Source organism: Pseudopipra pipra, chromosome 9 (genome assembly GCF_036250125.1).
Source record: "Pseudopipra pipra isolate bDixPip1 chromosome 9, bDixPip1.hap1, whole genome shotgun sequence".
In the NCBI taxonomy this organism is placed as follows: Eukaryota; Metazoa; Chordata; class Aves; order Passeriformes; family Pipridae; genus Pseudopipra; species Pseudopipra pipra.
Window position 1 is genome coordinate 4,751,482 of NC_087557.1, and position 25,232 is coordinate 4,776,713.

Consider the following 25,232-nt stretch of genomic DNA (forward strand, 5'->3'; position numbering starts at 1 on the left):
TGTTGATTTCTGCTTCATTTCCTCGTCATCTTTCCCTGTGCTGAGGGATCCCTAGTGAGCATCACCTGGGATTGCCACAGCATGAACGATCTCATCTTCTTGGAGTGGGGTGCTCTTGAACTCCAGCTCCTCCAGGGAGCACCTGGGGCTGGAATGCCAGCTGCAAAATTCCTTTGCCATTCCCTGTGTGCTCAGTTTGTCAGCTCCCATCAAACATCGTCTTAATTCCCCAGACCATTATCCCAGCTCAGTAGAAAGGAAAACTGCCATTAACGAAATCAGATTTGATAAACAATTTGTGATTATTTGAACTATGCTCAAGAAGAGCTGTCCTTAGCTGAAAGAAAAAAGGCTGGCAGTACAATTTTCAGATAGTTCCAGCAGAGGAATGCCTGTTCAAGTGCTGAAGTTTTATTTGTGGCCAATTTTGGTTTGGGTTTGGGATTTTCTAGATGGCAGGTTTGCTATATTTTAAATTAGCATCCTCAGGATCTGGCTAAACAGTAGTCAGTAAAATTTTTGTGGTTAATTTAGGAATGGTTTTACTATTTGTAGGAAACCATGGCTTTAACTTGGTAAGCAAAATATTGAACATAATATGCACAAGTAGGGAAGGGAAGGAGTCCTAAAAGTGCCTGCCTTAAATGCCCTGAGCTGGGGACCTGTGAGGACGTACAGGCTGTTTGATCACCTCCTGTCTGGTGAAACAGGTTTTGATCACAACCATGACCATCTAAACTGGAACTGGGGGGGGGGAGGTTTTACTGGTTCCTTGGTGTAATAGTTTTTGCCCATCATACTTATGTGTGAACTTTTGTTTAAACTTGGAAAATGGAGTCAAAAACCAACTTGGAATTGCTTAGCTGAGGTGATAACTCAGTAACTCCAAAGACTCTTTTAGTGAGGATCTAGGAATATTTTTTGGGTAAAGCTGCTTCTTTCTTGCTGCCTCTATGGGTTTTGAATTTCTCCATGGTCTTTGCCATGAAATTACACTTGAGCTGAGGGCTTGGTGGGAATCAGGTCATGCAAAATGCTGCAACACAACAAGAGTGGTACCAGTTTCTAAGCTTTTTTCTGACTCTCTTGAGTGACATTTCCTTTACATTTACTTTTTGGAGTGCTAAATTAATGATAGATAGTAGTGGACAGTGATAAATTAGTGATGGTGGTGAATGTCTTTTCGATTATTTCAGAGTATGTTGCAACCTGAGAAATTAATTTGTTTTGCTTTGCTGTTTCTCAAGGCAATTCCCTTGGAGGTTTTAAGCAGCGCACATTTTGTCTTGTTTTGCTTCTGCACTGAATCTTCATAATAAAAATCATACCTTCATAAGACGAAATGATTTGTGGACTGGATAACTGGAGTCAGTGCAAGAGGGAGAAGGTGGTGACAGGATGGCTGTTTCTCAGGAATGGCAGGTCATTATGGAACTGGGACAGTTGCTTTTAAAGCCTCATCCTCAGAGAATTGTGGTCCTCCCCTATGGATGAAGGGAGCTATATAACAGACAGCAGTGACTCTACTCAACAGTGCTTAATTAAGAAGAATGTTGGTATTTGTAGATAATGCTTTCTTAGGGATGTTGCTTTGCAAACTGATAGGAAAATTGCAGCAGCAGTTTTATAACTATTTCAAAACATTGCCTGTTCTTTAAATGTTGTGTTATTAGGCTGATGGATTTCATGAATTTTCTGGACATAAGGACAACGGCACAGTGCTTTCAGTTGTAAGATGAAAATTTAAACTCCTCCATATTTACTAATTTGATCCAAAAGAAATCTGTGTATCACAGATGGTTTAATAGACATTTTGAACATAGAGAGTGAACTCGTGAGTTTTATTTATAATGAAGGCTTCTGATATGAACAGATATCTGTTACTTCTTCCCAAGAGACTTCCCAAAGTGGGGAGAGATTATTGTTTTTGCAGTCTGATCTTGTATGTGTTGAATATTAGGTGGTTCTGGGCTGTGGGCAGACAGTTCTCACTGTGGGCTCCATTTCCTCTGTTCAGTGGAGTCCTTGCAGCTGTGGAAGTTGTCAGAGAGGAGTTGTCCTTTCTTGCATTTTGAATCTTCTTGCAAGAAAGTTGTAGAGAGTTTCAGACTCTTCTGTACTCAAGTTTTCTACATTGATCCCCATTTTCTGTTTGGAAGGGCATTCTTCTGGAGTGCAGAGCACTGTAAAATTATTTACAGAGTAGTTTTGCCCTTAAAATTAACCGGAATTGAATAAGAGAAAGGAAAAGGAAGAGTAAATCTTACATCTGAGGGGGGAGCAATAGAGAATTATCATTAAGTTGTTATTTAAGATACTAATGAAGAGAATTAAATTGACAGCCAGGAGACTGTCCAGCAGAGCTCTGGGAGGCAGAGGGACCTCGTGGCTCCATGGTTTGTGGTGTGTATCCTGCTGGGTGGGGGTGGCTCCAGCTCCAACACTGTGAACCTGCTCAGGATCTTCCTGGCCACCACCAGCACCCGTGGCCTGTGACAGTGCTTATCAACACAGATGCCAAAGCTGTGACTGAAGCCATAGCAGGGGAAAAAAACCCTGGAAGGAACCAGTTGTACAGAACAAAGAGAACGATAGCGATGTTAGTTATGCTGTTTTTAGCTTTAAAAGATTGTTATTCAGCCAAAAATATTATTTTCTGAAGGTACATAAAGCAGCATATTTAAAGGAACACCTCTTTTGTACTTGAGGTGTGAGGATCAGAGACAGACTTGTCCTGAAAACACATCAAAATGATATTTAAATGCAGACTGACTGTCTCTTTAACCAGTAAATAACGAGGCAGTGCTTCTAAAGTGAGGAAAAGAGGGATGAATTATTACAGCAGATCATGTACAGCAGCTACTAGTGTTGTAACTCCTGATCAAAGCAGAGCTGTGTTTGTCTGTCACCGGGAGCTTGGCACAGGGGTTGGGTTGCTCTCTGAGCAACAAAATTCAGTGTCACATTTGAAGTGTGGAGTTTTTCTTCTTTGGTTTCCTTACTGTCACATAAAAAGATGGTAAACACGTAGTCAGTAGTGGGTGCACGGATATGAAAAGTGCTTTGCTTACTGTCAAGTTCTATAATATTGTCTAGTGAGGTTTTTTTTCTGATGCTTCTTGTGCACTTGATTTATTTGGGAAAGAGGAGCAGCTTTCCTTTGCTCTCAGAGTAGACGTTTGGTCACTGCTTTGGTATTTGGATGAGACCTTATCTCCTGGCTGCCTCCAGCCACGGCTCTGCCAGTTTGGGAATGCATGTCCCAGTGTCCCTGCACTAGTTTGCAGCTCCCAGGTACAGCTTGGGCTTCTTCAACTTATAACAGGTATTTATGTGGTCCTGGACTGAGCAACCTCTAGAAATCAAAGCTGTGGTGGAAGTTGAGAGATCTGAATCCATGTCTAGTGCTGCTTTAGTCTGTGCTGAAGGGACAGACCCTTGATTTTGACTGTATTTAATTAAGGGCTTTTCTTTTGAGAACATGTATGTTTTACGTTGGTTTAATGAGAAGAAGCTTCCTCCGCTGCCCTTGTGAAACCACACCTGGACTACAGCATCTGGGTCTGGGGCTCTCAGCACAAGAAGGACATGGACCCATTAGAGCGGGTCCAGAGGAGGCCACAGAGATGCTCTGAGGATTGGAGAACCTCTGCTGAGAGAGTTGGGGGTGTTCAGCCTGGAGAAGGCTCCAGGGAGACCTCAGAGCCCCTTCCAGTGCCTAAAGGGGCTCCAAGAGAGCTGGAGAGGGACTTTGGAGAGGGGCATGGAGTGACAGGAAAAGGGTGAATGGCTTTCCCCTGCAGAGGGCAGGGTTAGATGGGATATTAGGGAGAAATTCTTCCCTATGAGGGTGGGGAGGCCCTGGCACAGGTTGCCCAGAGAAGCTGTGGCTGCCCCATCCCTGGAAGTGTTCAAGGCCAGGTTGGACAGGGCTTGGAGCAGCCTGGTCTACTGGAAGGTGTCCTTGCCCATAGCAGGGGATTGGAACTGGATAATCTTTAGGGTCCCTTCCAACCCAAGCAATTCCATGATTCTATTCCATAGGAAGAGAAATATGCAGAGCTCTCAGACTTAATGTGTGATGGGGGAAGGTCATGCACAGGCACGTCGTTTGGAGAATAAGTATAGTCCTTTTTAGGGCTTGGTAGGCAAATTGTGACCCTCCCAGTTGACTTTTCCCTCCCCTTGCCAACAGAAAAGCTTGCCGAGGCTCAGCGCAGGTTCACCACTCTCCGGACTGAGCTACAATCCACTTTGGATGCACAGAAAGAAGCCAGCGGGGCTTCCACGCTGCAGCGGCGCAGAAAGCCCGTCTTCCACCTGTCCCACGAGGAGCGTGTCCAGCACAGGAACATCAGAGACCTGAAATTGGCCTTCAGCGAGCTCTACCTCAGCCTCATCCTCCTGCAGAACTATCAGGTACCTGCCAAAAGAGGTGGTTTTACAAAGCCCTGTCTGTAAAACGTCCCTGTGCTTTGTGTGTCCTCGAGTTTTCTCGTTCAAGCCAGGCTTTTTATTTCTTCCTTCCTTTTTTGGTTGACCCCTGAACACTTTCAAAGCAAAGGCAGATACCTAGCAGCCCAAGTCAGGTTGCTTTTTATTGAGCTAGAAGTGCTAAGCTGACCTGCAGAAGGACCTTCTTTCTTCCTTTTCTGGGCTGTCTGACCCCAGCACTTGTGGCCAGAGCACGAGGTCACACTGGGACCTCCTTCTCTAGTGCGTTGTTCTGTGCAAGGCTGGAGCAGGCAGGTTGGGGAAGAAGTTCTTTTATCTAATATTTGTAATGAAACTTGAAATCCTCAAGCACTGTTTCCTCTTGGTGTTACCATGGTAGTGGCTGTGACCTTGCTGTATCAGAATTTCTTGTTAAAACATCCATTTAAAAAAAAAAATATTTTGATTCCTGCAGGATACAGGCTCATTTGCCTTGAGGTATGAAAAAAATAAGCAAATCTTTAGTTTTACTTGGATTTCTGGCATGGTAAATATTGCAGACACTGATCTAGTTCCAAAAATCTTGAAATAAAAATCTGAAACTGTTAATATCTTTTCTTCTGGGCTAGCTCTTCTGGAATTAAATACTCTGAAATGCTTTTAAGTGTTTTCTTTGAGGCATTTTAGCTTGTTAAATAAGAATGCTGGAACTTAAATTCACTATATCTGTATTTAGATCTTTATCAGCATTGTACTAAAGAATTTCATTAAACAGAAAGAATTAATTGAATACCACTCTGCAGTATGGACAAAACTTATTCTTCCAAAATTCTGAGTGTTTGTACCTCTCCTAAGGTTGATGTTATGTCCTTGAGCACATGTCTGTAAACTATTGATGGGTTTCTTAATAAAGCTCTTTAACTATTAGTGATAGTTCCTAGTTCAAAATCCTGTGACAGGTGGAGTATCTGTAGTTTTCCAGAGATGGACTGAAGCACTATCACCTGCAGTGATTTTTTTCACTTACATTTATTTTCTTTTTAAAAAGAAGACAGCTTGTACTTTTGATTACAAAAATTGCTTCTGAGGTGTGATGAAGAGTTTAAATAAGGGATGACATAGGTCATTCCTTTGAGAAATATTTTCCTACTATTCATCAGTGAAGAAAGGCATCTTGCACACTTATATTTTTGGTTTTTTTGCTATTGTAAGTCCAGATCTACTGTAGGTATACTAAATATTGATTTAAGCCCCATGTGGATTTGATAGCTTTCACAGTTTGCATCTGCTTTCTACAACATACCTTCAAAGAGAGAATGAGAAAAATTCCTTCAAATTGGTCTTGAAGTTAAGGACAAGGAATACAAGTACTAAAACAGACATAAAACCAAGTCCCAGAATACCACTCTTAATCACTCTTGAGCTTAGAATATAAGAACTAGAAATATTCCAGATCTTACAGTTTTGGAAAGAAGAAAAAACAACAACCTGGTGGGAAGATGATGTAGCTGAGATCTTCGTGTAGGAGGTAAAGTGAAGTCAACAGCAGCATTATAAATGTCAAACTATGGCTTTGATGAAATGCTGATGCCTTGAGTTGGGTTACCAAGGAAGGAAGATGCACCTGAAGCAAATTCCTCTGTCTGTCAGGACTGAACAAGAGCACAAGTTTTGTGCATTTGTTCCTGAGCTACACAAACCAAACGTCAGGTGAAACTATAACTAATCTCCAGGGCAGCTTTTACATATTTAACTTATCAGTGATTAAACTTCTGATAAAATTAATTTATTGTTGACAGTATTATAACATTCTAGATGTGTGTACATGGATAAATAAATCTATTTATTCAAAATACTGTGGTTTAGGAGAAACAAATTGAGAAATTAAGCATATAATATTTAGTTACATATTCTGTATATAATATAGTGCCTTTTTCAGGCAAATAATAGAGGCTGAACCATTCTTATTAAACTGCCTTAGTGCATTTCCTGATACACTTGTATATAAGAAAGGAGTTTTGAGTCCACTGATTGATTCTACTTGATCTTGCATTATATTATTGCCTAAATTGTAGTATTTGTTTTGTGGGTTTTGGGTGGGTTTTTTTTTCCCCACAAAACATACCATTGGTTGATTCACTTAAACGGATTTGATTGTTGCCCAACAGAAATGGAGGTCAGACTTGGGGAAAGTCCCTTGCCAAGTAAAAGCAACACAAATAGCAAGAATAGCAAAATGTCTGACTGTATAAATGATGTTTGTTCTGTTTCATAGTTCCATCACTGCATGTTCTCTGTCTGAAGTACCACTGTGGCCAACAGTGCTTTTAACATGCACTTTGGGGTTGCAGAATTTTTGCAGCCAGAGCATGAAATTCTGCCAGAGAGGTTTTAGGGTGTCTGGTGTAACCATATCCTGACCAGCCAAGGCACCCCAGAGTTAAGTCTGGGTTTGCACCCATGGTAGATGAAGGGATGTTAGTTCAGGCCACAGAAAAATCTCTGACCAAAATCATCATTTTGTTGTAGTTTTTCATTTGAAATTTCTGCTCTCTCTGGGATGGAATGCTGGCTTTTCCAATAGAAAGTAATTAAAGTCTCTTGTCTGCAATAAAGGCAGATCGTTAATGCTTCGGCTTCCTGAGCCTGCTTCCCCAGCCTCATTTCCCCACCTAGATGGGAGGGGTCTGGCATTAAATCACCCTAAGCATAATTAGATTGAAAATAATTTCGGTGAGTAGTTGGTGCCTCTCCCCAGGGCATTGGATTTTGTTGTTTTCTCCATTTTTCTTCCCAAGCTACTCTAAACTTTTTTTGGAAGTGAATCTTGCCATGATCCCTCTGCATTTCTGCTGTTGCTGGAATGAAATGTTGGGTCTCTGAATGGAGTTTCCTGCACAATGAAATGCAGGATTGCAAATACATCATGTGGCAGCAGCTGCCTGCAGTGTGATGAGCTTTGCCTGTCTTGGGTACTGTGGGTTAGAAAAGTGTGGGGTCAGGGCTTGTGAATAACTTGTAAATCAACAGTTAATTCCTGTTCTAAGCCTTGCGTGCTTATCTCTGCAGACTGGAGAGTTACATCTCCCACATCTGCAAGCCTAAACTAGTTTTTTAGTCATAGTGCAACATACTCCATGAAAAAGGATGCTGCTTTGGGGATGCACTTGTCTGGATTTAACATGCAACATTGACATTTTTTTGTACAAAGATGTCCCTTCCATAATCTAGAGGACTTGATTGGAAACCAGTGTAAAGTTTAAAGAAAGTAGGAGTCAGTAGCTCAGCCTTTTCAGAAGGGAAAACCCCTTGAAGGTTATTTGTCTTCAGTGTGTCATCAGGAATGTTGTTGTGTCCTGCGTAAAGCAGGAAAATGGCAGTGATTTGGCTTTTCAGGGAATAAAAGGGTTAAGGGAGCCCCGTGGAAATAAGTTGCCTCTTTTTATGCCCTTGAGTCCCCCGTGTTTTATTTTACTTGCAAGGAATACATATTACTTATAACAAAGTAATAACTCAGACACTTCCTGACAATGGATGCAATCATTTTGATTCTCTGTATTAACTATTCCTTTATTTGCTAGCACTGGAGAGAGAACCACTTAGCTTTGTTGGGAGCTGACTGGGGTTAAAAGCAGCGTGTCTTTTCCCTCGCCTGCAGAACCTGAACTTCACCGGCTTCCGCAAGATCCTGAAGAAACATGACAAGAACCTGGAGACGGCCCGGGGGGCGGAGTGGAGGGTGGCCGAGGTGGAGGTGGCACCTTTCTACACCTGCAAGAAGATCAACCAGCTCATCTCTGAAACGGAGGTAAAGCTGCTGCTCAGGGCACTGCTCCTTTGGTAACTGGAAAACCACGGGGTTTTGTTCACTGCTGGTTTCTGGAAGTGTTCAAGGCCTGGTTGGACAGGGCTCTGAGCAACCAGGTCTAGTGGAAGGTGTCCCTGCCCATGGCAGAACTGGATGATCTCTAAGGTCCTTTCCAACCCAAACCATTCTATGATTCTATAATTTCTATAATGTTTTGCCCTCAGTATAGCTTGTATTCACCACCAAGATAACTGGTAATTGAAGTGCCACAGATTTCAGGCACTCCTTACATAAATTTGGGTATTTTCTCTTCAGTTGGTAATTCTTCCTTTGAAAAAGTTAGTGCAGTGTTAGCTTCTGTTGTGTAGAAGCTTGGTGCAGCAGAGTGAGCTTTTCATGTCTTTGGTACCCTGTATTAAAGGAGTACAGGGCCAAGGCTCACATGTAACATGGAAACCAACCATTATTTTTTGTTTTAGTGCATTACCACGTGCTCATCATTCAAATGAACTTCAGTGGTGTGTGTCTTTATCTCCTTAGGAAGTGGTGACCAATGAGTTGGAAGATGGAGACAGACAGAAGGCAATGAAACGTTTGCGTGTTCCACCCTTAGGAGCAGCTCAGGTGAGAGATCGGGCTGTGGAGCAGAGCTGCTTCTCCAACTTGTCAAGGTGCCAAATTAGATTCAACATCTCAACAAAGTAGTGAAAGTGATTGATGTGAGCGTGCTCATGCACTCAGTGAGGGCGGCATGGTCACATAATCTGCTTTAGCTCCGGAAGGTTTGGAAATAGGTTACTGTTCCTAATGCATGCAGACAAGGTAATGAAGGGATGAGAAATAGTGAAAGGAAATTTGTGCTAATAATAACATATGCTTAGTGTTTGTGTGGTCTGGAATATTTTTCAAAGGGCATTGAGATGCCCAAGCTCCGTTTCTACACACAAGAATATTATATGGTGTTTTCAGTTTAAAAATCCTCACTTCAAGAGCAACGGGGCAAACAGGGATCAGGGCATTGTATTTCTGATTTTAAACTTACTCTGCAAACTAATCTGAGTTTGCTGATAACCTGCTTACCCCGTGTTAATTCTGCCACTGCTTTGTTCACAGCCTGTACCAGCCTGGACTACGTTCAGGGTTGGATTGTTCTGTGGGTTGTTCATTGCACTGAACGTCACCGTCATACTTTCAGGTGGGTATCCTGCCATACCTTGGTTTGGATGTATTCTCATCACTCAGTGAGGGCCTGGGCCTGAACTGGGCAGTTTAGGATGTTCTGGATCACACTGGTGTGAATTCATTAGTTCTGCTCAGTAGTGGGTCGTGCCTTATCTCGTGTTATATGTGTGGATTTTGAACACATTATGTGTGTTCTCCTTATTCTTTGAGGGATATTCTGAGGGTGCAACATCTGTGTGTGAAGACAGATTTCTGTTCCCTGCCGTGAACACACGGCCCTCACCCACCTTGAGACAGGTGCTTGTAGAACTTTAATTTTGCATGGCACTGACTCCCTGCAGAGAACAAGACCAGACACAGAGCCATGTGAGCACATGGCACTCAGATGTTTTCATCTGGAAATTCCTAGGATTTCAATGCCTCGTACCTGTTAATGGAATTAATTGAATTTTTCTTGTTGGCAGATGCTGGCAAGATTGTTTAAAAGCTACAATAAATTGTTGCGTATCTCAGGTCTTGGCTTTATTCTGCTCTGTGCCTTCTGAGCTTGGCCTCTGATTAGAGTAGGAGCCACGTTAGTACTGTAGATCCAGACACAGTGCTTAATCACAAGCGGCTTTACTAATTGTGTGTGTGATTTCTGTAGTGTTGTAACTTGCTTAAGCAGTACAAAGGAAAAGGCTTAACAAATCAACTTACGAGCTCTTGCATTAGGGAAAGCCCATGTCTGTGTTTTTGACTTAAAAGAATTTTTAATCGGATGTTTCTGTAATTGGATCCAGCCATCTCTTGGGATAAAATGCCTCTGTTTGAGGAGCTGTTTGCAGTGGTTCCCATTTGGTCTTCCAATGGTAGAGGCAGAAAGTTGACCCATCTACACGAAGGGGCTGTTTAATGTGTAGAAGCTGTTCTTTATTCATCGTTTCTGTTACTTAAATGTTTGATCTCTGTGTGAGATGCAAATATGATTGAAGCCAGTTGTGTTTGCTTTCTCTCTCGGTGTTAAGAATGAAAAGGTGCCACAGTTGTGAGAAGGAATTCATAAAAATGATTATATCTGTAAAGCAGGTGTTACTAACCTAGTGTGGATAATAGGTGTGTTGTATCAGCAGGCATGATCTGATAGCTCTGCGTTACTGCAGATACGGGGCAAAACCTGGATTCTGACTGCAAAGTGTTTGCTTTTAATTGGCTAACACTTTGTTAGCCTCTCAGCCACTTTTGACAAATTATTTTTATGATTTGATCAGCTAAGATAGGATTTTAGTGTTCTATGTGTAGATTCTGTGAAACAGCATCAGAACATGGCTTCTGTTAGTGACCCACTGCTGTATTGCCTGGTTTGAAAACTCAAGCTGCAGTATTTTACAGTGATGAATTCATAACTTGGGGTCTGTTAAAGGCTGCAAATGCTGCAGGTGGATCCCAGGAGAGAGTCACCCTAAAGAGCACAAATTTTGAGGCCTCGCTGTTTCTGTATGGGCTCTCCTAGCTGCCAAACTAGTGTGTAATTGAGGTTCATGGAAATGAGTATTTGTTTTATTAACCAGAAACCTGTAAGGTTTCATGCAAACTCTAAAGTCCTTGCTGCAGCAGTGCCCTGCTCTTGTTAGAGAATTAGGCTGTGGTACTGTTGAACTTGTCACCAGGGATATTTTCTTCTCTGAGCACCTTGTGCAGAGCCTGTGCTGGCTGAAGGGATGAGCTGGTTGAGTGTCACATCCCTGCCAACTGTAGGAGGTGACTTCACTTGTGTTAGATTTAAGTGGAAAGAGTGTACGAATGGACAGTCTCTTTGCCTTGGGGCTACAGTGCAGAGCCCTGGGCTGGATCACCACAGTCGGAGACCTTGGACACCTTTGGGCACTTCCCTGCAAGTGGGGTCCTTGAGGGTCTCCAATCAAACTGCTCAGCTGTTGGGAAGAAAAGGGTTCAGTTTGGAAAAGTGAAAAGGGAATCAAATCGAGCCTTTACTCTCTGGAAACTGAACTAGACAATGTCTTAGTATCACAGGAGAGAATATACAGAACTACTCTAAACTTCTGCGTGTTGGTCTCTCAGCAGCTTGTACTCCTCAGTGTCTGCTTTTTCTTCAGCTCCAGCTGCTGTTCCACACTGCAGTTATGGTCCTCTACCACCCTGGGAGGCCAGAAATAAGATTAGTGGGCATTAGCTATGGAAGTCATATGCTGTAGTGTCATACACCTGTTCACCTCAGGATAAACCTTTGTCTGGGTGTTCTGTCTGGAATAGCACACAGCATGTCTATCCTGTTCTGTCTGCTCACTTCTTAGTCAGGATTTTTCTGGCACTTCTGTCCTCTTTGGAGTTTTGACCAGATGGCCCACTGTGGTCCTTTCCAACCTTACCCATTCTATGATTCTGTGATCTCCCTTGGTTTCCAGATTCAGATTTGGAAAGCTGCTTTTACAATTCCGCATTTAAGACTCACTTCTTTCAACTTCCTTGGGGGCATGTCATTTCTGTCCAAAATTTGATTCTGTTTTGTCTGAATCCAATAGTCTCTATAAGTTTCAAATTTAAAGCGACAGTTCTTGAGTCTTTGTTCCTTTCACAATTTTTTCTCCATAATTTGTGTAATATAAAGTATAGATGCTGAACACGTGAAATTCCTTATGGATATGCTGTCTCTGAAAAACAGTTTGTAGAACTCGGGTCTGTAATTTAGACAGGCAGGTTTGTGGGAAACAATTCTCAGCCTCAATTCTGTAAAAGTGCATGTTCTTCTTTTTGGCCCTCTTAAAAAAACATGTGGCTGAGAAACTCTCACTGAAACAAAGACTGAGGATTCAAATAATTGTATTTTAGTTGTACTTTTCTCATAAAACCTGTATCAGGCAACTTGGGGACAGTACTTTGCAAAGAGGCTTGTGCTGGAGAAAGTTGCTGCTGTATAAGGCAGTTTGTTGTTTGAAATGAAGCAAATTCGCTTCCAAACCCCTGAAGACTGAACAAAGGAAGCAACAGGCTTTCCAGCAGTGCTGCCTGAGGCTGGGATTGCTGTTTGGGTGCGGCTGGGTGTTGTATGGCTGGCTATGAACATGTATTGCATTGCAGTTGTATTGAGTTCGGTGATTAGGTGCAGATTAGCATTGTTTTAAATGCTGTAAATGGTGCTTCTTGGTTTTGTGGGGAGCTGAAGTGTTTTGTGTATCTGTCTGTTGGGATTTCATCTCTATTAAACCAGAATATTTAAGTGCATAAAGTCAGATTTATGCTGGTGCTGTCGCTTGTGGCTGTAGTGTGAGGCAGGGATGCTGCTAATGACTCGATTACACCAGCTGGAGAGGGAACTTTCCCCAGGATGCTCCTAAATTCTCTGACAGGCTGGGCAAAAAGTCCTCCACTTGCTGGAATATGCAGTTTTGTACAAGTGTACCCTGTTTTCTCTCATCTGAGAACCAGTACAAAGCCATGGAGCACAATGTGACGTGACTTCAGCTATCCCCTAAGGTCCTTCCTTTCTTTGTGTTTTGCCAGGTGTGGCTTTTATAGATGGACCAAATGTGTGGCCACTGGTGAGAATCTATCGAGGTGGCTTTCTCCTGATAGAATTCCTCTTTCTCCTGGGTATCAACACGTATGGCTGGAGACAGGCTGGAGTCAATCATGTCCTCATCTTCGAACTCAATCCCCGCAGCAACTTGTCCCATCAACATCTCTTTGAGGTAAACAGAGGGATCGTAGGAGTGGCTGAGCTGTGCAGCATATCAGGAGGATAAACCCTGCGCCGTTTCCTGGCAAGGAGCTCTAATACAATTAGAAGAGGAAGTTGCTGAAGTCTGATTAGATTACAGGATTGAGCACTGCTCTCCCTTTTCTTATAATGAGACTTCATTGTGGGTTTCAGAACTGTATTTTCATAAGGTATCTGTGTGGTTGTTTTTTTCCCCTGTAGATTGCTGGTTTCCTGGGCGTTTTGTGGTGCCTGAGCCTGCTGGCATGTATATATGGTAAATTCACCTACATCCCTATGCAGGTGAATCCACTCATCTTGTACGGCTTCATGTTGCTTTTTCTCATCAACCCCACCAAAACCTTATATTACAAGTCTCGATTTTGGCTGCTCAAACTTTTGGTAAGTCTCTAAACCTTCTTTAAATAAATATTTTCTTAAAAAATTGCTGTGGCTGAGCAGTAGCTGTGAAGTATATCCAAGTGTCACTAATCTTCAGTGAAGAGGGATGCTGGGATGCTTATACCACTGTGTTTTTATAGAGCAGACCTGGTCAGGTATTGACTGCAAATAGTTTTTGAGGATGGATTTACAGAAGCATTTTCTGCTTTCTGTACCAGTCTCCATGTGTTAATCTTCCTATAGAGAGCTATATACAGACTTCTGCACATTTAGAGACATTCTTTACTTGTTTGTTCCCTAATGCAGTGAAACAGTTTGATTAGGGCTCCAGTGCTCTAAGGCAAGGCTGCATGGGTGCTCCTCAGCCCCAACTGGCAGAGAGGGTTCACTGATGGAGAGGGAACCTCAAGGCTACTGCTTGTAAAATTATGTTCATGGGTGGGTTTTTTTTCAGCAAATCTTTATTTTAGACCCAGGTCTTATTTTCCAGGTAAGATAAGTCTGGTAAATTGAGTGTAAATACATGTGCTGCTTCAGTGTTCCAGTTACAAGTGGGAGCTCTGAAAGAACAGTTTTCAAACTTGTTGGATGACTCATCAGTTTCTTCCCAGATGGCAGTTTCAGATGTTCATCCCCACCCTGTACGTCCTTTTGAATTGATTTTAATCAAGTTGGTTCCCCTGATACCTTATTCTTGCTGGAGCTGCTCTGAGAGCTTTGGGCGGAAGAGGGTTTGGCTGGCTGGTGTTCTTCATAGAATTGTTTTAATGCCAGTTAAAACAATTAACTTCATCTGGAACACGGCAAAGATGAAATGTAGAATTGTGCTTTGAGGCTGTGCGTGCAGGTACACACGCAGTGAATTAACCTCTGTTATTTGATTTGCTGGCTTACTACTGTTTTAGCTTTTCCTTTTTTGCCTTCCAGCATTCAGTCATCCCTCATGGATGTACCTTTAGTCCCAAGCCTCATTAGTCTGACTGCTGTCCCCTGGTGTGAGGGGAAGCACTGGAAGTGCTTTAACCACATGAATAATATCTGTGCTAATTTACCTTAATACCTTACCAGGGTGAGATTCTCAGTGTTCACAGAGCTGTGTAGGCAGTTTGCAGCACCTGCTCTGTCCCAGTCTGTGACAGAGATGTAGAATCATACAATGGCCTGGGTTGGAAGGCACCTTAAAGATCATCTTGTTTCAACCCCCCTGCCATGGGCAGGGACACCTTCCACTAGACCAGGTTGCTCCAAGCCCTGTCCAACCTGGTGTTAAGCAGCTGCAGGGATGGGGCATCCACAACCCTTCTGGGCAACCTGTGCCAGGGCCTCCCCACCCTCACAGGGAAGAATTTCTTCCTAATAGCTAATCTAAAACCTACTCTGTTTCCGTTTGAAGCCATTCTTCCTTGTTCTGTCAGTTCATATCATTGTAACTGGTGTCTCAGATTGATACAGATATATCTGTAAATAGATTCTCTCAGAATCATAGAATATCTCGAGTTGGAAGGGAACCTGTAAGGTTCATTGAGTACCTTTGAGCATGCAGAGGCCAATTCATCCCAAGGTCTCCTGGGGGTAAAAAAGCTTCATCAAAATGCAAGATCACCTTAATGGTGGGAAATGACACAGTACTTCTGTGTGTTATATGGAAGGAGGAAGGGGGGAAAAAAGAGGCCAGACAAAGCACATAAAGAGCAGCTCTTATTGTATGTACTTGGCTGCTGAGTGTATTTTATTTCTCCACCCAGTTGCCAGCAGCTCTCTGGGTGAAAAGAGGTTTAAATAGTGCAAGTGTTAGAACTGTGCTGCTCACGCAAATTTTCGTTTAGTGAGCATTTTTCTTCACGTGCTTCATATGTTTCATTTCCAGCCAAAATAAAGTCTGATATATCAGGTGTGGCAGAGCATTACTGACACCTTCAATTTTTCTAGAACCGAGTCAGGGACATACTTAAGTGTGTTGTAGCATTTCCTGGTGGATCTAGGAGGCTTACCATGATCAACATCACAGCCTGCTGTTGCTCCCAGGTGGGATCTCTTCTGTTAGTCCCTGAGGGATGGTGAGTTATGTTGGAATTGATCCTCCTCTGAGTGAAAAAAGTTACTTAGCCCATAGTGAGTCTAACTCCCATCCCAGGCTCTGCACGCTTAGGTGAGTGCTCTTTGTCTCTTTGCTGCTGGGTGAGAAGCCCATGAGTGCAGTTGTGTGGGCTGAGGAGAGCAGCTCGCCGGGAGGAATCGGATCCGAGCACAGGGAATGGCCCAGTGTCCACATGCCCACGCTCTCTGCAGGGAGCTGAATGGTGACACAAGTGCAGGGAGCCTCTCTGAGAGAGGTGAAAATCTAGGAAGTGTTCAGCTCCAGCTCAAATATCTCCCATCTCAGCACTGATTAAAAGTGCAGTGATCAGCACCGGGAAGTCTGTGCTCAGGTTGTGGAACTGTTGATATAGAATTGCAGTTGATTGTTGGAACCAAGGTTCAGCTCTGTTTTGGTGTTTTATAACATGATTCTTCTCTGGAGGATGTTGCAGAGGTTTCTGAGCTGGGAAGTGTGGAGGTGCCTGTGGTACCTGCACTGCCAGCACCCTCTGGAAGTCAGGCTGCAGCTCCAACTGTGCCTGGACAGCAGCCAGAAGCCACAGTGCCTGGTACATGGCATTAGGAGGGTTCAAATGGCAGCTCAGAAGGATAGTTAACCCAAGATGCCAGTGCCAGATGTGTCGTGGACATATCTCTTGACTCCTGCTCTGCCATAACCTTTAGGTGGAAGGCTTCTACTCTCTTAAAAGTTTTACACTGTTTTCTGGCAGTGCTGAAGTGCCTCTCCCTAAATTAAATAGCAATAAGGATTTTATTATTTCTTCTCTTTTTTTTTTTTTTTTCCCCCTGGGAGATCTGTCTGTAAAGCTGTTTTCACATTTCCTTTTTTTTTAGCTTGTCTTTATTCATGGGTAAAAAAAGGTCTATGATGAAGCAGATAAAGAGAGTATCAGGGAGTGATGGGAAAAGGGAGGAAGGGCCTTTTGCAAAGGAACGCTGGTGAGGTCTCTGACCTCTGCAGAAGCTGTTCTGCAGCTGGGCACCTCTGAAGACAGTGCTCCCTGATGGCTGGCCCTGTTTGAGCCTTGGGAATAGGTGCTGTCCAACACAAGCACTGTGCTTTCTGGGTCAAGATCCATATCTGCTTTATGCCACTACCTCTTAGTCCCCCATATGGCTTTGAAATTTAGGAGCAGAGCCTTAAATTTGCATTACAGGCTGATGGGAACGTGTCAGTCCTTTCCTGGGTTTCTAGAGCTGTGCACCCTTTAGATTAATAAGGCGAGCAACATAAAAGATCAGTGTTAGCCTGTGCTTTCATTAATTTAAAGGTTCATAAATCTCGGAATGACCGGATGGTGCTGGTGCCGTCTCTGTGAGAAATTGGCCATTAGTAACTATAACTAACTGGGTAGGGAGAGTTGTAATCAAAGGTAATGGAGCATGAAAACTGTCTGGTTTGGAAGGAGCAAAACTGCTGTTAAGGCTTAGAGGGAAAGTGGCCTGGTATTGAGGGGGAGTCCAACTGCCAGTTAATAGGTTTTCCTGTGCCCTTTTCTTTAACTCTTTCCCTGCTGGAGACATTGGCAGATCCAGTAACAATCCTCACTTACAACTTCTAACACGAAAGAGCAACTGGTGAGTTTACTAAACCGAGGCATGATCAGACTAGTGGCCATGCTGAGGGTCTAAATCCAACTGACATTAAGTGTGAGGGAGAAGGTAAGTGTGGAAGATGTCAATAGACACGGTGTAAGTGCCTGAAAGAAAGAGCTGGTCAAAATGAGGAGTGACGGGAGAAACGGAGCTGTATAGAGCTCTTACATGGAGACTGGGAGTTTCTGGGAAAGGGCTCGGTTGGAGGAGACTGGGCTGTTCTGCCAGTAAAAAACAAAAGGGTGAGGGACACAGAATATCTGCACTCAGGAGGACGAAAGCAGGAATGTTCTTTGTGCTAAAAGTGAGGAGGTAGTTATCCTTTTTTGTCAACTGAAGCAAAAGGTCAGCAATAAATCTTCAAGCATTTCTGTTATTTCCATATTTGTTCAGTGCTGTGATGTCCTGCCACTGCATTTAGATGCCTTCGACACAGCCATGAATTATTCCTGCCTTTTTTTTTTCCTGACAGTTTCGAGTGTTCACCGCTCCCTTCCACAAGGTAGGCTTCGCAGATTTCTGGCTGGCTGATCAGCTCAACAGCCTGGTTGTGATTCTCATGGATTTGGAATACATGATCTGCTTCTACAGCTTTGAGGTTCAGTGGGAGGACAATGCTGGACTTCTGGCAAATACAGGTAGAGTAATGCTGGTGGCCCATGTGAACACGGTCAAAATGACCTGAAAAACACTGAGCAAGGCAGCTTCATAATTATCTGTTTTGAAGAGGGCTACAAATTATATAGGAAATTAAATTAATAGGCGTTTCTTGTAAACACAGCATTAGAGACATTCTCCCCTTTCTTACTTCCATCCGGAGAAATGGAATTTCACATGAGTGTTCATTTCCTAATCCAGTCATTTGGCCCAACGTGTATATTCATCAAAGAATTTAGACACAGCACTACTGATTGGAAAGAGAAATCATTTTCCTGGCATTGTTGTTTTATTTCATTGTAGTTTGACCATGTGTTTACCTTTAGCCTGTTCCTATTGCTCAGTGTGAAAACAAGTTGCCTGAGCCTGTTAACCACAATTTTCTGTGCTGTAGCCTTACAGGCTCCATCGCACTTCCCTGAAGCAAGAGAGGATGGAAAAAATCTCTTTAGTGCCACCTCTTATCCAATTTGAGTTGATGTTGTGATGTCAGTATTGTCCATGCTCTGCCTTCCCTTCTTTCTAGCCAGAAGGGCCACAGAGCTGGAATATGAATTTTGACTTTGGCTTTCCCAGCGGCAAAACACTACCTGTCTTCTTGGGGATTGGGCTGTTGTCTTTCCATTTTCAGCAGTGACTGCTGGCAAATTGTGTTGTCTGATGGTTTTGACACTTGCTGAAAATTTGCTGTGTGCTTCAATAAGCATCAGTGTTCACTTTGTTCTTCCAATCTGTCTCATCTTTCCCTTCCCTATAAGACAGCATTGCAAGTAGCTAAATATTTACTTATTAAAAATAAAAATGAAATACATGAAGCAACTGAGTGCCTAGCAGTTTGTCCTCTTCCAATCCAAGCAGTAGAGTGATGGCGCAGTGCTTTGAGATAAATATCAACTAATAACTTGTCTCCATTTGTGTGAATAAGAAACAAATGATTGCTAGTTGGGGGGGTGTTTGGTTTATGTGCTGACTGAGACAGCAGAAGAATATGGACTCCTTGAGGGGTTCCAGGCAGAGCTGGGAGTTTCCTGGTCACCTCCTCAACCAAAAAAAGGCTTTCAAACATCACAGGGGTGACAAAATGACATGATGTGTAGTTGCTTCCCATCCCTGTTTTTGGGGCCAGGCCTGGGTTTGCTTTTTAAAAATCAAAGCAAAAAAACCCAAACTCAATCCCATACTGAAATATGTTTTTTCCTATTACAGTGTACAAGGAAAATGGGTCAAGGACATCTTGGGCAAAGTAGCCTTTTAGAGCTGTCCTGCAGAGTTTCTAAGTGCTCTCCCATTTATGCACAAAAATCCAGTGTCGAAGGCCTTTTGTAATTCCATCCTTAATTTGATTATTCACAGAACTGCCAACAGCATGAAACACGTTTAAAAATAGATTATTCCTAAAATTCTTGCATGTTAGTTATAATTAGCAGCAGTGAGAGGGTTAGGTGATGATCTGTCTGGATGTGTTATTGATGTTGTGTCACCTGAATACCTCAGAGATAGAATATAGAGCTCTGGGATACTTTCTGGGGATGGGCTTCTTGCTGCTTGGGGTGTGCGTGTGCCTGAGTACAAAGCGTTGATGGGGAATTGCTGTCAAGGGATATTGCAGAAAGGAAGAAAACAGTAGTTCTTAAACTTTTTATTAACTTTCCGTTTTAAGAGTTTTAACTCTTTTTCTTTTCTTGCAGATAATCAGATTTGTAACAGCTACTCCTACGGAGTGAGAGCAGTCGTCCAGTGCATCCCTGCTTGGTTGCGATTCATCCAGTGCCTGCGCCGTTACCGTGATAACAAACGGGCCTTTCATCTGGTTAACGCTGGAAAATATTCCACCACCTTCTTCGTGGTGACATTTGCAGCCCTCTACAGCACTCACAAAGGTATCAGGGATGTTTGAAAATCCTTCGCGACTCGTGGGATTTGCTTTTTTACCTGAGAGAAGCTCAGAATCTGGCAGTTTTTTGTGTGTGTTTTCGCACCTGTGAAACATCTCTCTGGAGAGGCAGAGACCTGCCTTGCTTGTAAAGAGTGTTTTAAGATCTTATTTTAGGTGTTTTTCACATCCCTGGTCTGCTTAGAATTGCGCTTATGGAGCGTGGGAGAGAAATTTCAGGTTTCTCTCTCCGTAAAGGGGAAAACTGAAATACCTGTCAGGTTTTGCTGTGAAGGGAGGTGAATGGGAGGGAGATGTATGAGGAAAGGGATAACACAGGAAATACTTCTCCCTTAGTATTCATGAACAACCTGGATCATCTAAATAATCGATCCATCCATTCCTAAATGTGGAGGCATGTGCACAGTGCCAGGAAAATGCTCTCCCTGGATTTTCCTGTGTGACTCTGTCCATGTTTTTTCTGCAGCTGGTAAGGAGTTGTTTCCAATCCATTTAACTGCAGATTGAGCTCTGATCCCTGAAGTTCCTCATCTCCCTGGAAACGACAATTACTCGACTCTCTTCTTGTTCTGAAGGAAAAAGCTTTTAGTTTCTGCACTTCAGGCAGTCGCCCTGCCTTTCATTGTTCTGAAGTCCTAAAAGCTGTATTCTTTCACTTGAGATTATATGCCTTCTGTATCTCCAGAAATTAGCAACCACACACAGTCGTGAGCAATTACCTCCCCTGGAATATTATTGTGGTGAGGCAGGCAGAAGTGTTCGAGGCATAATTCTAGTTAACATGCTGGTTTTTTGGAGGGGTGGCAGGGTTATGAGAAACCTTCCCGTGGCCAAGAAGTGTCTGTTTTGACGTAGCCGGGCCTGAAGTCACACTGATGATGTTTGTCAGGCATTGCATTTTAATGGCAGAGAAGTGCAGTGGCTCAGGCTGGCTGAAGGCTGGGAGTTGGGTGCTCTGTATCTGCTGTGGGAGCATCTTCTGTGCATCCCCTCACCGCTGCCATGTCCCTGGAGCTTATTCCTGCTTTAACTTGTTTGCTCACTGACATTCTGCAGCCCTGCAGTCCAGTTAGTCACCACTGCCAAACCCTGGGATGAGACACGTACAGATTGCCTGGCTGTGTAGTCACTGCTTGTATCTTTTATATACAGTGCAGCTTTGGGGAGGCTGACTAATGCTTCTCCTTCCCGGGGGCACACTCTGGCAGAGCCTTCAGTGGGAACGTTGGGGTAGGTTTGGAACCAAGAGGAAAACCAGCATCTGTCAAAATATCCTGTTGAAGAGTTTTACCTCTTTCTACTGCCCTCGAGGTTTGCATCTGTGCCAGTGCTGCTGTTCTGGTTGCTGCCACACACAACTGGTGTCCCCTCTCCCAGCCTGGCAGGGAGTGGGCTGTAATGAGGTGTTTACGAGCCAGGCACGGGACTTGTTCCAATTGCTGTGAGATGTCCATGAGTCCCAGCCTTTGTCTGTCCAGTTTGTTAGTGGGAGTCAATAGCATGTAGTTGCTGGTATCATACAAAAAAAATTTGGAAGCTTTGTGGCCTTTGGAAATTGCATGTTAGCACTGATTTATAAATGCCACTGTGCCTGGGCTTTCAGAGGGCTGCCTAAAGACCTCGCCACGTCCTCACAGCCCTGTAGGCCCCTTCCCATCCTGCCATAAATGCACTTTCTAATATGCTGTACCTGTTAAGAATCCAATTTTATCTATGTGCTTTACATAGATTCCCAGTTCTTCTTGAACTCGGAATCAGATGGTCTATCATCAAGTTGTTATGATGCTACTGTTGAAAATAGATTTGCTGCTTGCCCACACCTTCTCTGTGTCTACCCGAAGATAGCAAACACCCATCTCTTACCTACAAAACATCTGCTGGGGGGAGCTATGTGCTGTTAAGAAAGCACTGCCCAAAACAAGTGTGACAAATTGGTAAAGATTCTTGCTCCTTAGACCTGCTCTAAAGAGCAGTATATAATGAACCTGTTCATTGCTGTGGTATCAAGAGTTTTATTTTGAAACAGTCTTCCATGCCTGTGCTTGCAAGCGTATGACTTATACCTCTGGCATGACAGCTTTTGGCTGCCAGGACAAGAGGGTAATCAGTGGCCTTTCCTTGGGAGGTCAGGTAATGTACACCAGTGTCTGTTCTCCACTTGGGAGGCCTGGGGACCTCACAGCCCTCTGAGAAGTCTCATCTTCCCCCCTTCATTTGAACACTGGATAATTTGTAGCTGGTCTGTAGCTTGTGCCTGCCAGCGGTGGAGAAGATGGTCTGTGTGGCTGGGAGGGTTTGTTGGCATGGAAAGCCACCTAATTCATACAGAGTGCACTGACAGCATGCTTGTGCTGTGTTTTCCTGTGCTTGCTGCTGGAAAACAACTTGAGCTAAGCAAATGTACAAATGCCACTTTATTATGTTTAAGTGATGTTTATGCAGCTTCTAATCACACGTGGTACTACTCCCTTCTCCAAACCTCCTGTGGAGAAGGATCCCCCCCAGTAACACCATGTACTGTGGGCTCTTGACAAGTATCTGTTTCCCCAGAATATCCCTGCTTAATAATTCATGTTGCTCAGGCAGTGCATAATTCCGATTCTTTCTTCCCTCAGAGAAGTCCTTTCTTTACTTTTCTTCCCTTGGATTTAGATGCAGGATGCAATTTTCTCTTCTAATTGCAGCTGGGATGTCAGACCGCTAAGATACCAAAGCAAATTCCGTTAGGTTTTCCCTCTCAAAAATTGCAATCCTGTTGTCCTGGGACTAGGCTAGTTTTACAGGGGTAACTCCAAGCTATCATTTTGATATTCAGATATCACTGAGATTAGTGAAGTGGAAGTAGCTACCCCAGAACATAAGCCTGGAGCAGGCGGTGGTTGCGTAGACAAGTGCTGATTTTGTCACGGCTCACAAACACAACCACGTTTCAGGGACGACAGCAACAACACAAGGACAACTGTTGCTGAGCTCCCAAAGGAAGAATTCTCAGTATTTTTATACCGCCCAAAGGAATGGGAAGCAAAGGCCGTGCTCTGTAAATATAGTCCTGCGGGGTATGTTTGCTCAGGCAAATGAGGCATAGCTGTAACTCTAAGCTACCTGGCAACTGGGGGACCCAGTCCCTGGCCACTCCAGAAGCCTCTGTCTGTCCCCACCTCTTTCCCACCCTTTCTTTGCACTAAGGAGTTCAGTGCTGGCATTAAGTTCCCTGGCAGTGCTGAGTATCTTTCCCCAGAGCCAGCCAACAGGGTATTATATTGCCTTACTTAATGTCTACAGAAACCTACGTGGTGCTGGGGAAACAAATGATGAAGCCCAAGCCTGCAGCAGAATATTTACCCTGAGTGCAGTGTTGTTTTGATGCACAACCACTTTTTGCAGTGTTTTCACTTTGCCAAAAGCAGATGTGCTTTCCATGACAAATGCACCAGTAAAGCAACTCCCACTGGAGTCCAGCTTATCCCAGCATTTATAGAGTCATAGAGTGTTATGGGTTGGAGGGGATCTTAAAGAACATCTTGTTCCAACCTCCTGCCGTGGGCTGGGACACCTTCCACTAGACCAGGTTGTTCAGAGCCACATCCAGCCTGGTCTTGAACACTTCCAGGGATGGGGCATCTACAACTTCTCTGGGCAACCTGTACCAGGGCCTCACCAGCCTCATAGGGGAGAATTTCTTCCCAATATCCCACCTAACCCTGCCCTCTGTCAGTGGGAAACCATTCCCCCTTTTCTTATCACTCCAGGCCCTTGTCCATAGTCCCTCTCCAGCTCTCTGGAGCCCATTTAGGCACTGGAAGGGACTCTGAGGTCTCCCTGGAGCCTTCTCCTCTCCAGGCTGAACAATCCCTATTCTCTGAGCCTGTCTCTATAGCAGAGGTGCTGCACCCTTGCAGCATCTTAGTGGCCTCATCTGGACTTGCTCCAACAGATCCATGTCCTTCTTATATCTTGAGGGCCCCAGAGATGGAAATCCATAGGGATCCCTCTTGTATAAAGTGTACTTGCATTAAATAAGGCACACTGACATGCCTGGAATAACAAGTCTTGTTTTCACTGCTCACTTGGACCTGGCTCAGGCTGTATAAGACAGAATTGTTTTGTTTAGGTGGCAGCTCTTCTGAGAAACAGTGCAACTGGAGTTGTGTTGTACTACTTCTAGGAGTGCTGGTCATTTCTTAAGCTTTAGGCATGTTTTTATGCTCCAGCTTTATTCTTTGTAAAATGAGACACATGGCTTTTCTGCTGTCAGTTTTCTCTTACCTTGATGGCTTTTGCTCCTGTGATGTCATTGGAAATACCTGGCTCACATAGAATATAGATTTGACTTCTGTACTTGAAGAACTGAACTTCTTTAGTGCTTTGTTCTCTTCCATCATTTTCTTGTTTTGTGGGATTTGCTGGTTCAACCAGATCATTTGTTCTTTACCATGGTATTGGGTTAAAATTGGCTATGTGGGATTTTATCCTCCAGCTGGAAGGTAGAATGGTTTATGGACATTGTCAGTTTGATTTACACAGCTTATTCGATGAAATCCTTGTGATCTGAGCAGTATCCTGCTATTTATTAACCTCCAAAGTATTTCAAAGTTAATCTGTGTGGCCTGGAAACTTGAGTAAGTGTCTCTTCTTCCATCCTGCTCCCACGCCTTTTCCAGGCACTCCAAATGAGCCTGCTGAACACTGGCTGTCATTGGCTTGGGGGTGCCCTGGAGAGCCTTAGGTCGGTCTAAGATAATGGAACTGCCACGCACTTTCTCATTAAACAGCCCAGGAAATTGGCAGTAATTAAAAATACTGAAGTTAACTAAATAGGGCTGTCTCTGAAGAGTAGTGCTTCTGTCTGTGCTCTCACCATCACTTCAGAAACAGGCTTCTCTGGAGTGATGTCTAATTTGTATTTTTTAAAGCCAGCCTAAGAGAAAATGGTGGAATTCCTTGCTTTGCCAAGGTAGAGACATGAAGTGTCAAGGCAAGAGCCACCCTGTGATTAATGGGCTTTTGCAGGAAGGTGTTGGACCGTCCCTTACTAACAGAGAGGTTCGACCAGGTCTGACCAGAGGAAGAATGGGAAATGTGCTGCTTTTTTGGAAAATGCAGTGGAAGATGCCTAGGTCTGGTAACTGCTCCCACTCCTCATTAATCACGGTGGCTTCAGCCGTTACCAGCGGTGACACCGGCTGGCATAGCCGATGTCACACTGGGATGCATCGCTGGTTCTCCCATGATCTGTCCCCATGCAGAGCCCTGGGGAAGGCTGTGACTTCAGGGGAAGGATGGTGGTGCACAGCAGGAACAGGGAGAGGCTGGGGTGACATCCAGCTGTGGCGCTGGGAGCTGCAGGAGGTACCTGGCTGCACCTCGGCTCTGCTGGTGGAGCTCGGGTGGTGGTTGTGTCACTCAACCCTTGTCAATACCCTGTTAGAACCTGCAGGTTGCGACCCCGTGGAGTGAGTTTG

At 43.8% G+C, this 25,232-nt stretch overlaps 2 protein-coding genes across 2 annotated transcripts in view; both read left to right on the plus strand.

The window, feature by feature from the left end:
- Positions 1–25,232, plus strand: part of LHX4 (LIM homeobox 4) — a 256,618-nt gene that overhangs the window by 184,604 nt on the left and 46,782 nt on the right. The gene's annotated exons all lie outside the window — the stretch shown is intronic.
- XPR1 (xenotropic and polytropic retrovirus receptor 1) overlaps positions 1–25,232 on the plus strand; it is a 112,672-nt gene that overhangs the window by 71,925 nt on the left and 15,515 nt on the right. Inside the window, exons 4-11 of the mRNA XM_064664240.1 lie at positions 4,196–4,419; positions 8,093–8,242; positions 8,783–8,866; positions 9,356–9,437; positions 12,926–13,113; positions 13,344–13,523; positions 17,692–17,857; positions 19,565–19,756. Coding sequence (XP_064520310.1) covers positions 4,196–4,419; positions 8,093–8,242; positions 8,783–8,866; positions 9,356–9,437; positions 12,926–13,113; positions 13,344–13,523; positions 17,692–17,857; positions 19,565–19,756 — 1,266 coding nt within the window. The remainder of the gene's footprint in view (positions 1–4,195; positions 4,420–8,092; positions 8,243–8,782; positions 8,867–9,355; positions 9,438–12,925; positions 13,114–13,343; positions 13,524–17,691; positions 17,858–19,564; positions 19,757–25,232) is intronic.